At 38.3% G+C, this 14,815-nt stretch overlaps 1 protein-coding gene across 4 annotated transcripts in view; it reads right to left on the reverse strand.

The window, feature by feature from the left end:
- The window catches only part of ZMYM2 (zinc finger MYM-type containing 2), a 62,764-nt gene that overhangs the window by 14,685 nt on the left and 33,264 nt on the right, over positions 1 to 14,815 (reverse strand). For all 4 annotated transcript variants that reach the window (XR_011569763.1, XM_019971532.2, XM_019971533.2 and 1 more), the window contains 5 exons: positions 14,237 to 14,387; positions 13,660 to 13,775; positions 10,584 to 10,700; positions 8,381 to 8,531; positions 6,028 to 6,200 (listed from right to left, as the gene is read on the reverse strand). Coding sequence is in view for 3 of the 4 variants with exons in the window: in XM_019971532.2 (XP_019827091.2) it covers positions 6,028 to 6,200; positions 8,381 to 8,531; positions 10,584 to 10,700; positions 13,660 to 13,775; positions 14,237 to 14,387 (708 nt within the window). In the remaining variant the exon portion in view is untranslated. The remainder of the gene's footprint in view (positions 1 to 6,027; positions 6,201 to 8,380; positions 8,532 to 10,583; positions 10,701 to 13,659; positions 13,776 to 14,236; positions 14,388 to 14,815) is intronic.

Raw genomic sequence — 14,815 nt, forward strand, 5'->3', positions numbered from 1 at the left:
CAGGAGAAGGTTTACAAAGCCAGACATGTTTTACAAGACATGAGTTTTATAAGAGTTCTAGCATTTCAGTGATTAATGCCAAATGTGATAAAACAATGTCTGACAAAGAAAAAATAAAACTGTACTATAAATCGTAAGAGTAAAATCCACAACAATTTTAAAAGTAGTAGTTTAGCTAATTGTCAAAATCCCTTTCTATACTTACCAGAAGTCAAAGACCAGCATTACAAAGATAGGATAACCAAAACAAGTGCACAATGGTAGACCAGGCTGGTCCAGTGAGATTTAACATTACGAGGTAACTGAGAGCCACACTGATACACAGGTCCAAGTCTCCCAGTCACACTACACTGGAAATCTCTGAGTAGTGAATAGACTCCCCAGGATCAACTAACTCATAATAGACCAATTTATACAACTGTACAGGCCAGAATAATTTTGAAGCCAGCACTTATGCTAAGAAAAATAATAGATGTTATTTTGAAGTGTTTTGTTTCAACAGTTTAATAAATTTGAAGGGCTTTCATAAATATACTGTATTAACAGCTAGAACTTCAACTTTTTGTTTTAAAACACTCAACATTTAATTAATTAAAAACCAATTAAATTTTAAGACCACAAATTTGAACTACATCCAGGAAAACAATCAGTCCTAACTAGTCTATAACTTAATACGTAAAATAAAACCAACTAGAATTCATACATAAACAAGTTGTCCTTTTTGATGGTCAATCAATTAACCTAGAGACAGAATTTTTGGAGAGTCCATTCTGCCTAGATTTTGCCCATTTTCACTGTTTCTTAATACTCTGATCAATGAGTAGACCAAAAGGTATAAATAATTAATTTTAAAGATAATAGTTTTCATAATTTAGTTCTTATCTAATTACAGGAGAAATAAATTACTGTAATTTAAGAAATCACCCTTTAGTTTAGCCATCAACTTATAAGTTTTGACAAAGCAATAAATGCCAAGTACTTGGTGGTGGGTAACAGGCCCAAGGAAGCTCCCCTCACTACTCTGAGTCAGCCTTTTCCTGCCTCCATGGGAGTCCCACGCATAAACACAACAAATTCTAGCTGGCACATGAACAAAGCACTGTGTGGGTAAACAGGTCTTATATAACAAACATACCCCAGTTAGAACATGGGTTCTTTATTTCTCCAGGTCTGGTATTTCTCCTGCCGAATACATGTTAAATGAATGAAGATGAACAGTATCACTACTAAGTGATGCCAATATCATATCTCTCGTCCACAAACTTATGAGCTTAAATGCTATTACTCCTGGTAATATTACATGGTAACCTCAGTAACATTAGCACTATCAACCAGGTCTTGGTTTACTTGATAATAAAAAAGTCCCTACATAAAACTCTCACCAGCAGAGATTGTTCTTTAACCACTGACATGCTGCAGGTTTCCGGGGTTTTTCCCTTTTATGCTTCATACTCAAAGAAAAGCCAAAGCACCAGCTATATATCAAGAACACAGCAAAAGTGAAGATAAGGACCTGAAACAAGGGCCTGACTGCCCCCTCCACTCACAGCACAGTGAGTGACTTTCTAGGGCCCAATGTTGAAGTAAATGCAGGGTCCAAGCAGACACAAGTCCGAATGCAGGCTCTCTGTAGGGCATCCCATTACAAAGACAATGAAAAATCCAAGTGAGTTACTATGGTCAACCAGAAACACAAATCCTAACAGATGTGAAATGCTTGACAGTTCTCAATAACATCTAAAACCCACATTAATTTGTACTTGCACACAAAGTACTGACTTCTCGTACATGGTAATATTTCCAGTTATAGAGTAATTCTGTAGGCCTAGTGCCAACAACCAAGCACATTCCACCCAAAGAATCTGAACAGTAAACTCACTTCATTATTTTATAATTACAGACATTTGGAATTTTGTCCTAACATCACCTTAAGCTCCTTCTTCCCAGAAAATTCAAAACAAATTTAGAAAGTTTCTACCCCACTTACCCCCAAAAAGGAGCAAGATTAATGCTAATTCTGAAAAGGAAACAAAATATTTATGTATTTTTTTCAGGATAAAGGGTAATAACAGAAGTCAATACTAATTTGAAGTTAATACGAAAATCACAATTTTAGAGGTTATGAGCCTCTTGCTTTGGGCTGTTTCTCCCTTACTCAGTCACTCAAACAAACTCCTGGTAAACTGTGTGGCTACTACTGCTAAGTCACTTCAGTCATGTTTGACTCTGTGCGACCCACAGACGGCAGCCCACCAGGCTCCCCTGTCCCCGGGATTCTCCAGGCAAGAATATCGGAGTGGGTTGCCATTTCCTTCTCCAATGCATGAAGGTGAAAAGTGAAAGTGAAGTCGCTCAGTCGTGTCTGACTCTTCGTGACCCCATGGACTGCTGCCTACCAGGCTCCTCCGCCCATGGGATTTTCCAGGCAAGAGTACTGGAGTCGGGTGCCATTGCCTTCTCCAAACTGTGGAATCCGCATCAATAGAAAACCTTGTGAAAGACCATCATTCCTTACCAACACCAACACCACTGCCTCCCACTCATGAGATGGAACTCTTAGGAAAGCTTAACATGTCTACAGCATAAGAACTGAAGTATGACATGTTTCTGCTTTAACAAATATTGCATCATCATTCACTTCATGGCTTTCCCGTCACTGTAGAAAATCAAGGACTGTGTATTACTTTTAGGGGGAAAAAAAGTTACTGTTTCAAGCAATCTAAGTAATAGGCAGAAACTAAATTATTAATTCAAAAATGTTAATCCCCCCTCGCAACTAATCTAAGAGCCCCTCTTCAGTAAGCCAGGGAAGGCCACTGGACAGACACTACACTCACAAAGCCCGTGACCTGTCGTGGACAGTTTGGACTGATGCACCCACATCCTTGAAACCTTCCACCCACTTGTTCCCTACTTCACCAACCACACCTGATTTTCTAAGGGGGAACCATGAATGGAACGGAAATAGAAGATTTTATAGTCATTTATTTTAAAAACGAATGCAGAAATAAAAGACTGGGCACCGGGTACTATGCAAAGCATTGAAGTGTTAAGAATTCGTCAGTTATACCCAAAGGCACATTAAAAGCAAGAATATTAGGTACTTCCTTTCTAAATCTAATGTCAAAAAATGAGTAATTTTTAAAATCAATATTTCTAGCAGTTTATAGACAAAAAAGAAAAACACAGAAGCCCGAAATATTCTTCATTCAGTCATCCTTTTGTAACTAAGGCTTATTAAAATCTAAGTATTAATCTGACTACAGCTCAAAGTTCCACTACTCAACCATTAGGGCATTTGCTAAAGAATTTAACACTGTCACCCTTCCCTACTGGTTTTTAAAACAAATCAAAACCTGTACTAAAAACCTGTAATTTGAAGAAAGTTTCAGAAAAGCTCCTTAGTTCTATTAAAGAGAGTACTAGGAAAGCATTCTTGGGAAACCATGGGACTTTTGAATTATCTTCGCTGTATATCAAACACCTACCTAGCTATCATTTTATTACAATACTAAATCCTTTTTCTCAAAAAAAGTGTAAAACTTACGGGAATGAAAAGAACTATCCTCTCACCTGGTTTCACATTATGCTTGGAAACAATAACTTTGAGGAAAAGTAAAACCTACTTCCTTCTAAAGAGTTATCTGGGAGAAGAAGAAACATTAATTTTACTCTCACCATTTCCTGGTTGCATGATTTCAATGGTCTTTGTATTCTAATTTAGATGAGACAGTACTTAATTAACCTCTATCTTAAATCCAAAAGCAAACCACTACACAGACCTGCACAGATTATTCAAAATGTCTTGTCTAGCTAAACAAACATAGGCAGAAAAATTTTAAATATAGTATCAAATACTTAAACTTAGACAAAAATGTAAAGCCATTTACACTCTAGGTCATCTCCCAAACCAAAGAAGGAAGATGAGAAAAGGTGGAAACTAGGTGTGTGCGCTCTGCCGGGCTACCTGCTCTCGTTAGTAAACACTCACTAATGAGGCACTTTTTATGGATAACTGGTCACATTGTTTAATGAACTAAAATCTAAAATTTTGAGTTCTTAAATTTAAAAAGTGGAAAGGGAGAGAGGTTCAAAAAAATGTAATTTGGTTGGGACTCAATTTAACACATTTTTCAAGACCACATGACAGTAACAGTGACTAAAGCGGACTCATGGTAAGTGCAGAAAACATAGATGGCTGAGGGAAGACTCACAGGCAGCGACTCTGAATCAGTACCGGCTGCCTCCACAGGGGCACAATGATTGATCAGGAGGGGCAACAGTCTCCTCATCTGGTAGGTTGTAATCCTACTGATTACATTAAAATCATCACTGCTACATGCCTCACAAACTTTTATCAAGTACCTTTACTCCTCCAATTAGCACAGTTTATAATAATGCTATGTCATACATTATACAAAGATATGCTGGGTTTAAAATAAAGCAAGAAATAATTAAAATGTTTAATGTATAGAATACTGACATTAAACATAATTGTCACTAATTAACTATTCAACTTTCTGAAATGTACTGCCTCACTGAAATTTCATTATTGAGCACATAAAAACATGAGCTACAATTATCCTTTAAATAGACGACATCTACAATAACTTGGTCTTCTGTCAAAGAATACTTCTTTGCTTCCCAAAAAAAGAAAAAAGGAAACCAAAGGATTTCTATATTTTAATTACAGATAATATAAAAGAGAACAGAAAGAATCAAATCAAAGAAAGAAGCCACACAGAAATACAGTTCATGTGCTCTGAATAGAAAGCAATATCTTCTAACATATTTTTTAAAATCGAAGTTTTGAATTCACAATTACACAATTCAGCAGAAATCTGTATAATAAAATAATAACAGGGAAATACTTAGTACAACATGGGAACAACTTCTGTCTCAAACAATAAAACAGATGATGAAAAAGGTGACAGTAAGAATAAAATGGAGTTTCCACATTTGTGCCACTAAACACCTTCACTGTTTTCAAATGATCAAAAACTGATTTTTAAAACCCCTACATGATGTAAGAAAAGGTGTACTTGTGTGTGCTAAACTGAAACTGAGCATTTAAAGTCACTGAAGTAACATCTTCTGAGTGACGTCTCATCTGTAACAAGGTGCTGCTTCAGACGGAAAGGCATGTGTGTTCAAGTGAGTTAGTACTTATCCTGTGTGTTTCTAAAATCTGAACCTTAATTCTAAGGCTTAAAAAATAGCAACAACAGTAAAATAGTGACTAACTTTAAAACTGCAACAAAATCTTCGCCTATGACAACTTGTAAAGTATAACTTTTCTCTTTCTATTTAACAGATGCTTGTTACTATGTCAAGCTGTATATTCAAGACCTACATGGAGAATTCCTACAATTCTCTTACGTACTGTCACTTTACCACTAGTAGCTTTCATTAAGAGACTAAATTACTGTATATGATTCAACAATTTTATTGTTAGTTTCTTTAGCAGTATTTCACAAATCTGAGGTTACAATGACATCTGGCCTTAAGTGCTTTAGAACTGTATTCACAGCAAAGCTTTAGCACTAACATGGTTTTCATCAGGTAATAGAAGTTTTTATTTGACTAAATAAAGCCCAAATTTATACTCATTTTCTTACTGAAAAAGAAATCAAAGCAATGGACCAAAAGGGGCTTCTCTTCTACTTTTTAAAAAGTAGGTATTTCTAAGACATTTACATATGTATTCACAATTTCAAGATAAATGTTTCTAGTCTCTATTCATCCACAGTGTCCTTTCCATTTGAAATTCTTCAAAGATTCATAATTAAAGGGGGAGGGAAGAGGGGGAGAATAATATTTTAAAACACCTCCTGAGTATCTAAAACAATAACCTGCCAATATTCATAATTGATAAAGAACCCATCAAAAATATTTCTATTTAGTGAACTAATGACACACAAACTTTAGATAAATACTCCATGTTGTTAAACGACCCTACTGCAAAGACACACCCTGCTGAGGGAGTGATGCCTCAAGGCGTGGAGTGAGGCCGGCGGGGGTACTTGCCTTGTAGTACCAGTCCTGGAAGCGGCGGCAGCACTCCTCGCTGCAGAAGTCCCTCACCACACCATCCAGCTCCCTTGTTGCCCCCTTCTTACACAGCTGAGAGCAGTAATTGCAAGTCACGCACCTCAGTCCTAAACGCCTTGCAAAGTCCTGTTTGTACAACAGTTTGCAGCCTGAAAAATATAAGATTTTAGTATTAAAACAAAAACTGATTTTTAAGGTAAGAAAGAGTTGACATGTCAAATAGATCACTGGCTTTAGAAAAGTGTTTATAAATTCACACATAAAGTCCTCTTTTTCTCCTGATCAAAACTGTGAAATCTAGTGTGATCAACACTAGCCTGTGAACAGTGGAACAGAGCGTGTAATATTAGATTTAGAATATCATGCAGGTTCAAATAATCAATGTAGTAAGGCTTTCAAATCTGGTAATGACTCAGAACTGTTATACCTGCTCTGTGCAAATATAATCCTGCTTGAGTGTTATCAACACAGCACAAATGGGCATTTAGAGAACTGAAACATGGAGACTGTTGAGAGGCACTGAGCAGACATTCAGCTCAATAGGCATTTTAGCTCAAGTCTCTAACCTTACAAGTGTCTGTCACCCTAAAGGACCTTCAGGGAAGTAAAACTGGTTTAATGACTTGCCCACAAGAGCAGTGTTACTCTATTCTTTTATTAATACACTTCCTTTACCTACTATATAAATGCATTATTTTAACTTACATTTAAATCTTCTTTACTCCCTGTATCTTTATAAGGATTAAATAACCTTCACACTTCTACTCATGATGTGCACCTAAGAATGAACTTCTGCTGTTGTATTTATGAAATCCTACCCACTCTTTAATAAGGATGGCAGCTGTTTGCTACGTAATTTACTAGGCCATTACTTATGAACCATCCTTATGACTTCTTTTCTATTACTGTGAACAATATTTTAAAACATGTTTAATATTTTACCTTTATTAGCTTTATCTTTCTAACTAGCTTTTGATGGTAGTACCAGGTATTACATGTTTTGTTATTTCTGACAGGTTCCAGCAGAGAACTAGGTGTAGTTAAGAGAAAGCACAAAATATATTATTAAACAGAAAAAAATACACATCCCTTTTAACCTTTTATTGCCCAAAGCTATAAGTTCCTCTAACTGAAAATTATGTTCTTCAATGTCAGTTATCTATTTGTTGCTAATTGTCCGTCATTTCCATAAAATCTACATAATCCAAATGGTACAAGACCATTAATGTGTGTGCAAGCCCTTGACAAGGACATGTTCCAACTTGTGAATCACTGAGACTGCCACTGCACAAAAATTCAGGTAGAAGAGCTAAATTAATTTAGTCATTCTTTTCAGTGAAGCATATGTTACTTTTCATTAAGCTACAATCTTCACAGTAATCGTTGACTGCTCTTCTCCAGGGGGCTGGACCCAAATGTGCAGGAATGCCTGCTGTAGGCAGTGCCGCCTGGAGTCATGGCCTCGTGTGTTGAAGACGCCTGATGATGGACTAAGAATCTTCTGATACTGCTGTTACTCTACTGCATTTAGGATCTCCCAACCCTGCTCTCGCCTCTAACCAGCAGAAGATGTCGACAGAAAAAGAGGATCCAGGAAGAAGGGGAAAAAAAAAACTGGGAAATAACAGATGAGGACAGCAGGTAGAAAAGCAGAGTCCAGTGCCTGGGGCCAAAGAATCGAAGGGAGAGCCACATATAATAAATAAGAGTCCAAAGCCCATAGCTACAATCCTGATTCCTATCTCTGGAGAATCAGAATGAGGAAACGGAGTTCATCTCTATAACCTGCCGCCTGGGACCAGAGCAGCAAAAACTATACATTGAAAGAGGATTTCCGGATGTACTGTAACCAGGGCCAGCATCTCCCTGGCCTCCCAGACTGAAAACTTGGAGGTCTTTTCCGGCTATGGTGATGCCCGCACTGATACAGGGAATACCTCTGCAGACCAGCAGTCAACTGGGCAGGGAATGGAGCCAGTGGACAGTAACTAATCCACCTGGAAAATCAACTTTCAGATCACTATTTGCCTGTTTAGAAATGACCTGGTGTGGCAATGCTTTTCTTTTCTTTCATCCTCAAAACTTCCTTGTAATGGAAAAACATGTTATCAAATTCTTAGAGATCAAATACTGTGAGGCCCAGAGATCGAGCGATCTATCTACCTATAGTATTAGTAACAGTAGAAAAGCAAACAATTTTTTTGTTCAGCTATACTAAAATTATACCGCTACTCTGAACATATTTAGTGATAAAGTTCAAAAATATTTTGGCAAAAAATTAACATTAAATATTAATGAAAGTTATGAACAACACTGTATATACACTTGCCTTCACTACAGAAAGGTCTCTTAACGCCAGAGAAATTTACTGTTTCATGAAGAGTCTTCTCCTCTTGACAGTATTCGCAATATGTAACTATGCAATGCAGCTTCTTATAGTCATCTGAACAAGTTTTGCTGCAGAATTGATGAACTTTGTTCTAAATGCACAATGGGAACCTTGGTAAGTATATGACAACCACCTCAAGAACAAGTTTAAGAAATAAACAAGCCACTTTTACAGAAACAAAGTTAAATCATTACCTACTTAATGTTACAATCCTTAGTGATACATTTCCTATAATAGGCCACAAACACCTAATTTAACTAATTCACTGCTGTATTTAGATATAGCTCCACAAAATTCAATACCATTAACTACTCTAAAATTACTCAAAGAATAAAAGTGCAAGTATCACTAAGAAAAGGTGGCAGTCCAGTGTTGCTAACAGAACTGGAGAAATGGGAAAACAAAGGAAGGTACAACATGGGTAAGCTACAAAAAGATAAGAACTAGGACAATAATATGATTTTCACTTAAAAAGAAGTACTCTTTGTGGAGTACAGTCAAGTGGGCTCAGTCGCATTCCTGCCACAGCATTAACAGTAACAGCCCTAGTAGGGGCCACTGCACTGTGTGTGCCCAGTCTAAGCTGGTTCCCTTGAGTGGAATAGTAACAGCCCTAGTAGGGGCCACTGCACGGTGTGTGCCCAGTCTAAGCTGGTTCCCTTGAGTGGAGCAGGTTAATAATCACAGAGTTGTGTCTCCTGTCCCCAAACCCACCAGAGCCAGAGTGACTTCGCAAGTAGCCAGCTGAGCAGGGGTAAGGTAACATGTCCAGGGCGGCAGCCTTCCCTCTCTTACTACAGAGCACAGAGACGAGGTCCAAACCATCTGCCTGACACTCACAGCACTATCTAAAGACCAAGGGGACAAAGGCCAAGGTTTTGGAAACACCCCAGGAGTGAGCCGAGCTGCCCTACAGGGGATAAGCCCTCCCAGAAGCCTGTCAACCGTGGGACAAGAAGCAAGAGGCCTATGGGACAGGCTCACTCAGCCTCGTATAAAGACCCACAGCTGGGAACGCAGAGTGGGCAGCACTAGCCTGGGGCTGCTGTGGGGACCCTGCTCACCCGGGTCGCCAGGCCCAGTGTGTGCAGGGCTCTTGGCTCCTGTGTGCGCTATGCTATGCACCCTCCCCTCCTTCTTCAGCACCCCTTCACTCCTTCCTACAGGCCTAATATCCTTCCTGCTGTGATTTAAAGAGGGGAACAGTCACTGAAAACCATCACTGGTGCCAATAACAGTCTCAAAGAATGACCAATTTAAATACCCTTAAGACAGCACCAAACAAAATAGCAAAACAAAAAAAATTTTAGGGGCTAAATAATGCAACCTCGGATTTCCAAAGTACTTCAGAAATCACGTGGTCCCGTTCTGGGGACCAGCTTCTGCCTGAGACTAAGACACCAGGGACAAGCCAAGAGCCACTAGTAGGTCTGGCTCAAGGTCAGCGGCTCTTAGCACTACATCTTGTGACCATCTTATCACACACTCCATGCCCTCGAAAACATGAAAGAATGACCACAGGTGAACACAGCTCAAGAAGCTGCGTTTAGCCCGGGCCACCCTGTCCCTCCCTCCCTGCCTCCCTCCATCCACTCCTTACTGCCCCTTTCCAAAACAAACATTAATGCTCAGAGTTTCTGCTTTGGCGAAAAGATATGGCAAAGTAAATTAATATACCGGTGAAGACAAGGGTGGTTAAGAAAGGGAAAAAAAATTCATATTTGGATTCTTTGATAAAACACAACTATAAAATGTTACATCACAACATAAACCTAAGGCAGTATAAGATCCTACAGTTCACAGACAATGCTTATAAACACAAGGTGGGGAGAAAGGTGGGAACAGGAACACTCCACACAGAAGACGCTGTAGATATGTGACCAAGCAAAGACTCCTTACACTACCATGAACACAATGTGGAGTATGACTTCAGTGTGCTCTTTGACTTAAAAAGAAACAGGTCCTTTCCTGGTGCTATTCCCACATTAAAAAAAAAAAAAAAAGCAAATAATCCAATCTTCACTAAATCTGAAAAATGAATCTTTATTCACTAGGAAATAGTTGCTCAAATGAAAATGCCATGATTACTATACTAGACTTTTACTGTAGCAGAAGATAGCATGCATAATAAAACATGACTTGCCTCCCATTCCAAGATTTCTGGCTTTGAACAGAAAGAGTTTTTGCAATAGTTGCACTTCAATTGAATATCACTTGGCGCTACCAACTGGCCGTTGGGAGACGACTGCATGCTGAGAGCCTAAAACAGAGCAAGAGACACCAAGTCTGAGGTGGTTTTACAAGTTTTATTTGTGACAACCATCGAGTACCAACTACATCCAGAAAATAATACACATCTTTAAGTTCTTATCTCCTCAACATATAGAATGACATTTTTGAATTTTGTCTTTAAAAATACTAGTATACTGTTTAGTTTGATGAAACTGAATTTCATTTTTTACCACACAATTTCTATTAAAGATGAAAAAAGAAAAAAATATAAAGTTCAACTGTGATTTTTTCTTTAAGAAAATATAAACAAATAATAAATAGTGAGGTCGATCCACCAAGTCCTGAACCAGTAACGAAATACAGAAGAACGTAATTCCCAACTCTGCCTGTAACAGCTGATACTGCAATCATTTTCATTCCAAGTGCATCCGTGAAAATAGTCTTTTCATAATTTTTCTCGATGTTTTTTACATGCAATGTTGGGGAGGAAAAGATTTGTAGAAGGGGACAACAGAGGACAGGATGGTTCGCTGGCATCACTGACTCAATGGACATGAGTTTCAGCAAACTGTGAGATGGTGAAGGACAGGGAAGCCTAGCGTGCTGCAGTCCATGGGGTCACAAAGAGTCGGACATGACTGAGTGACTGAACAACAATGAATGGATAACCAGGAATTTCAGTTTCATTACACTTTAAAAAGTTAAAAGGATTTACAGGTTGAAGTGAGATAAGCCAACATGAGTGTCCCATGTCTTTAAGAATTTTCTACAGTTTGTTGTGATCCACACAGTCAAAGGCTTTAACATAGTCAATGAAGCAGAAGTAAATTTTTTTTTTAACTCCCTTCTTTTTCTATGATCTAGTGGATGTTGGCAATTTGATCTCTGGTTCCTCTGCCTTTTCTAAATCCAGCTTGAACATCTGGAAGTTCACGGTTCACGTACTGTTGAAACCTGGCTTAGAGAATTTTGAGCATTACTTTCGTAGCATGTGAGATGAGCGCAACTGTACAGTAGTTTGAATATCCTTTGGCATTGCCTTTCTTTGAGACTGACATGAAAATTTACCCCTTCCAGTCCTGTGGTCACTGCTGAGTTTTCCAGATTTGCTGGCATACTGAGTGTAGCACTTGAACGGCATCATATTTTAGGATATGAAATAGCTCACCTGGAATTCCATCACCTCCACCAGCTTTATTCACAGTGACGCTTCCTAAGGCCCACTTGACTTCAAACTCCAGGATGTCTGACTCAAGGTGAGTTACACACCATGGTTATCCAGGTCATTAAGACCTTTTTTGTATAGTTCTGTGTATCCTTGCCAACTCTTCTTAATCTCTTTTGCTTCTGTTAGGTCTTTACTGTTCCTGTCATTTATCATGCCCATCTTTGCATGGAATATTCCCCTTGATGTCACCAATTTTCTTGGAGAGATTTTAGTCTTTCCCATTCTATTGTTTTCCTCTATTTCTTTGCATGTTCACTTAAGAAGGCCTTCTAATTTCTCCTCGCTATTCTTTGGAACTCGAGTTCAGAAAGGTATACCTTTCTCTTCTCTTCTTTCATCAGCTATTTGTAAGCCTTCCTCAGACAACTTTACCTTCTTACATTTATTTTTCTTTTGAATGTACAGTGCCTGACTGTACAATGTTACAAACCTCCATCCATAGTTCTTCAGGCACTCCATCAGATCTAATCCCTTCAGTCTATTTGTCACTTAAACTGTATAATCATAAGGGATTTAATTTAGGTCATGCCTGAATGGTCTAGTGGTTTTCCCTACTTTCTTCAATCTGAGCCTGAATTTTGCAATAAGGAGCTCATGATCTGAGCTACAGTCAGCTCCAGATCTTATTTTTGCTGACTGTATAGAGCTTCTCTATCTTAAGCTGCAATGGATATAATCAATCTAATTTCAGTACTGACCATCTGGTGATGTCCATGTGTACAGGCATCTCTTGGGTTTTTGGAAAGGGGGTGTTTGCTATCATCAGCATATTCTCTTGATAAAACCCTATTAGTCTTTGTTTTGTACTCCAAGGCCAAACTTGAGTGTTATTCCAGGTACCTCTTCACATCCTACTTTTCCATCCACTTAGAACAACAAAATAGAACCTTCCCCTTAAGAGTCAGATGTTACTCAAACCATCCTATTAAGAACACACTGCACAGCAGGCACTGAGCACAATGAAACTGTGTGAAAGTGAATCAAGAAAAATCTCACTGAAAAACAGAGCCAAGAAGCCTGGTCAGCTCACCCCACAGACCCCAGCAGGAGGGAGACTGTCTCCATGGCCATCAACAACTCAGATTCTCACCAGCCTCCAGGTACGGCTAAGTCACTTCAGTCGTGTCCGACTCTGTGCGACCCCATAGACAGCAGCCCACCAGGCTCCCCCATCCCTGGGATTCTCCAGGCAAGAACACTGGAGTGGGTTGCCATTTCCTTCTCCAATGCATGAAAGTGAAAAGTGAAAGTGAAGTCGCTCAGTCGTGTCCAACTCTTAGCGACCCCATGGACTACAGCCTACCAGGCTCTTCCGCCCATGGGATTTTCCAAGCAAGAGTACTGGAGTGGGGTGCCATTGCCTTCTCCAGCCTCCAGGTAACTTGGGCTCAAAACCACCCCCAAGGCAACCCTAACCCTCCTTTGTTCTCCAGACTTGTCTGTGGTGCCTCCTGATTGGCTATTCCCAAATGAACTCGATTTTGCTGGCTAGACCACCTACTCTTTTGTTTTAAAGGTTGATAACTAAAATATATTTTCCTTCAAGATCAGTATCACAAATAACAGTTAAGAAGCCAATTTGAGTACCCACACTAAGTAGATCACTGGTAAAGTCACACCTGCTCTAGCCCAGAATCGCCACCCTCCAATCTGACCGTCAACAATATCATGTAAAACTTAGCATGTTAAATACAGATGTCACAGTGTTCATTTTCTACCTATATTTTATCAGAAGCATTAAGCAAAATAAAAAACAAACCTGGAATTTAGCCACACAACTGGAATTGCAAAAGTTATACAACTTTCCATCAGGCATTGTGGCTTGATACTGAGGTAAAGAGTTCCGCTTACAAAAATGGCAAATAATTCCCAAACCTAAGAGAGAAAAAGTATGTATCAGATTTTTTATGAAATAGCCAAGGTTTTTCCTAAAAATCTTAACTGACCTCTCAGACTAGTCTACTAATGAAACTTTCTATATATTATTATTTTATTAATTTCTGAGATTAATTGCACCTTAAAAAAATACTGTCATAAAAGAGTCCGATACCATGTCTCCAAAACAAACACAGATACATGAAACAATCTCAGTTTTAGATAATGTTTAAATGGAAAAACAATTTTAGCTAAGAACACAGGCATGGACAAACTCCACACCAATATTTTAAAAACTAAATTATCAAAACCATTAAAAATTTTTTACATTAACAAAGTTTAGTGTGATGATAAAAATAAACCATTTATGTGGTTTAAAATGAGCATAAAAAGAGAAGAAATAGTTAAGAAATTATTAATGTTATTAAAGTTCTTAAACTTTCCAAATACCTGAAACTTACTTTGTGATTTTGCATATTTTGTCTTGTGACTGTTCATGCAAGCAGTTGAACAATATGGCTCCATATACCCATTAGGACCTATACACTGAGTCATATCAAAAAACCTGCACTGTGTTCGGCAACCAGTACAAGTGGTCAGTTTTCCATATTTCTAAAAATTGAAACAAAAAGAAAATAAAGAATTTAACTAGAAAAGTATTTTTCATTATACTTTTTCTCTCTGTAAAACAATTTTGTTCATCTCTAATCAGGCTTAGTGGGTCAAAAGTCTTCATCTGAGGCTGAGTTTACTGCAATGCAGCTATACTAGGGTCAAACAAAAGTATAATCTAAGTCTCCTTCAAAAATAGTGGTCTTCCCTATTAAGTTAAACCAAATCATTACACATAAGTAAACAGAAACTGAAAATCTAAGGCAAAAAATCTAAGGTTTATCTGTTCACCATGATGACACACTTCCTCGTCTTATGGTAGAAAAAATTAATGAATCCTAATAATCAAACAACTACAGTCCTTCAAAGGAATAATTTGAAGATGTTAAATACTTTTTCCATTGAGCTGCTGCTATTTCAAGCACTCT

This window comes from Bos indicus, chromosome 12 (genome assembly GCF_029378745.1).
Source record: "Bos indicus isolate NIAB-ARS_2022 breed Sahiwal x Tharparkar chromosome 12, NIAB-ARS_B.indTharparkar_mat_pri_1.0, whole genome shotgun sequence".
NCBI classification, from domain to species: domain Eukaryota; kingdom Metazoa; phylum Chordata; class Mammalia; order Artiodactyla; family Bovidae; genus Bos; species Bos indicus.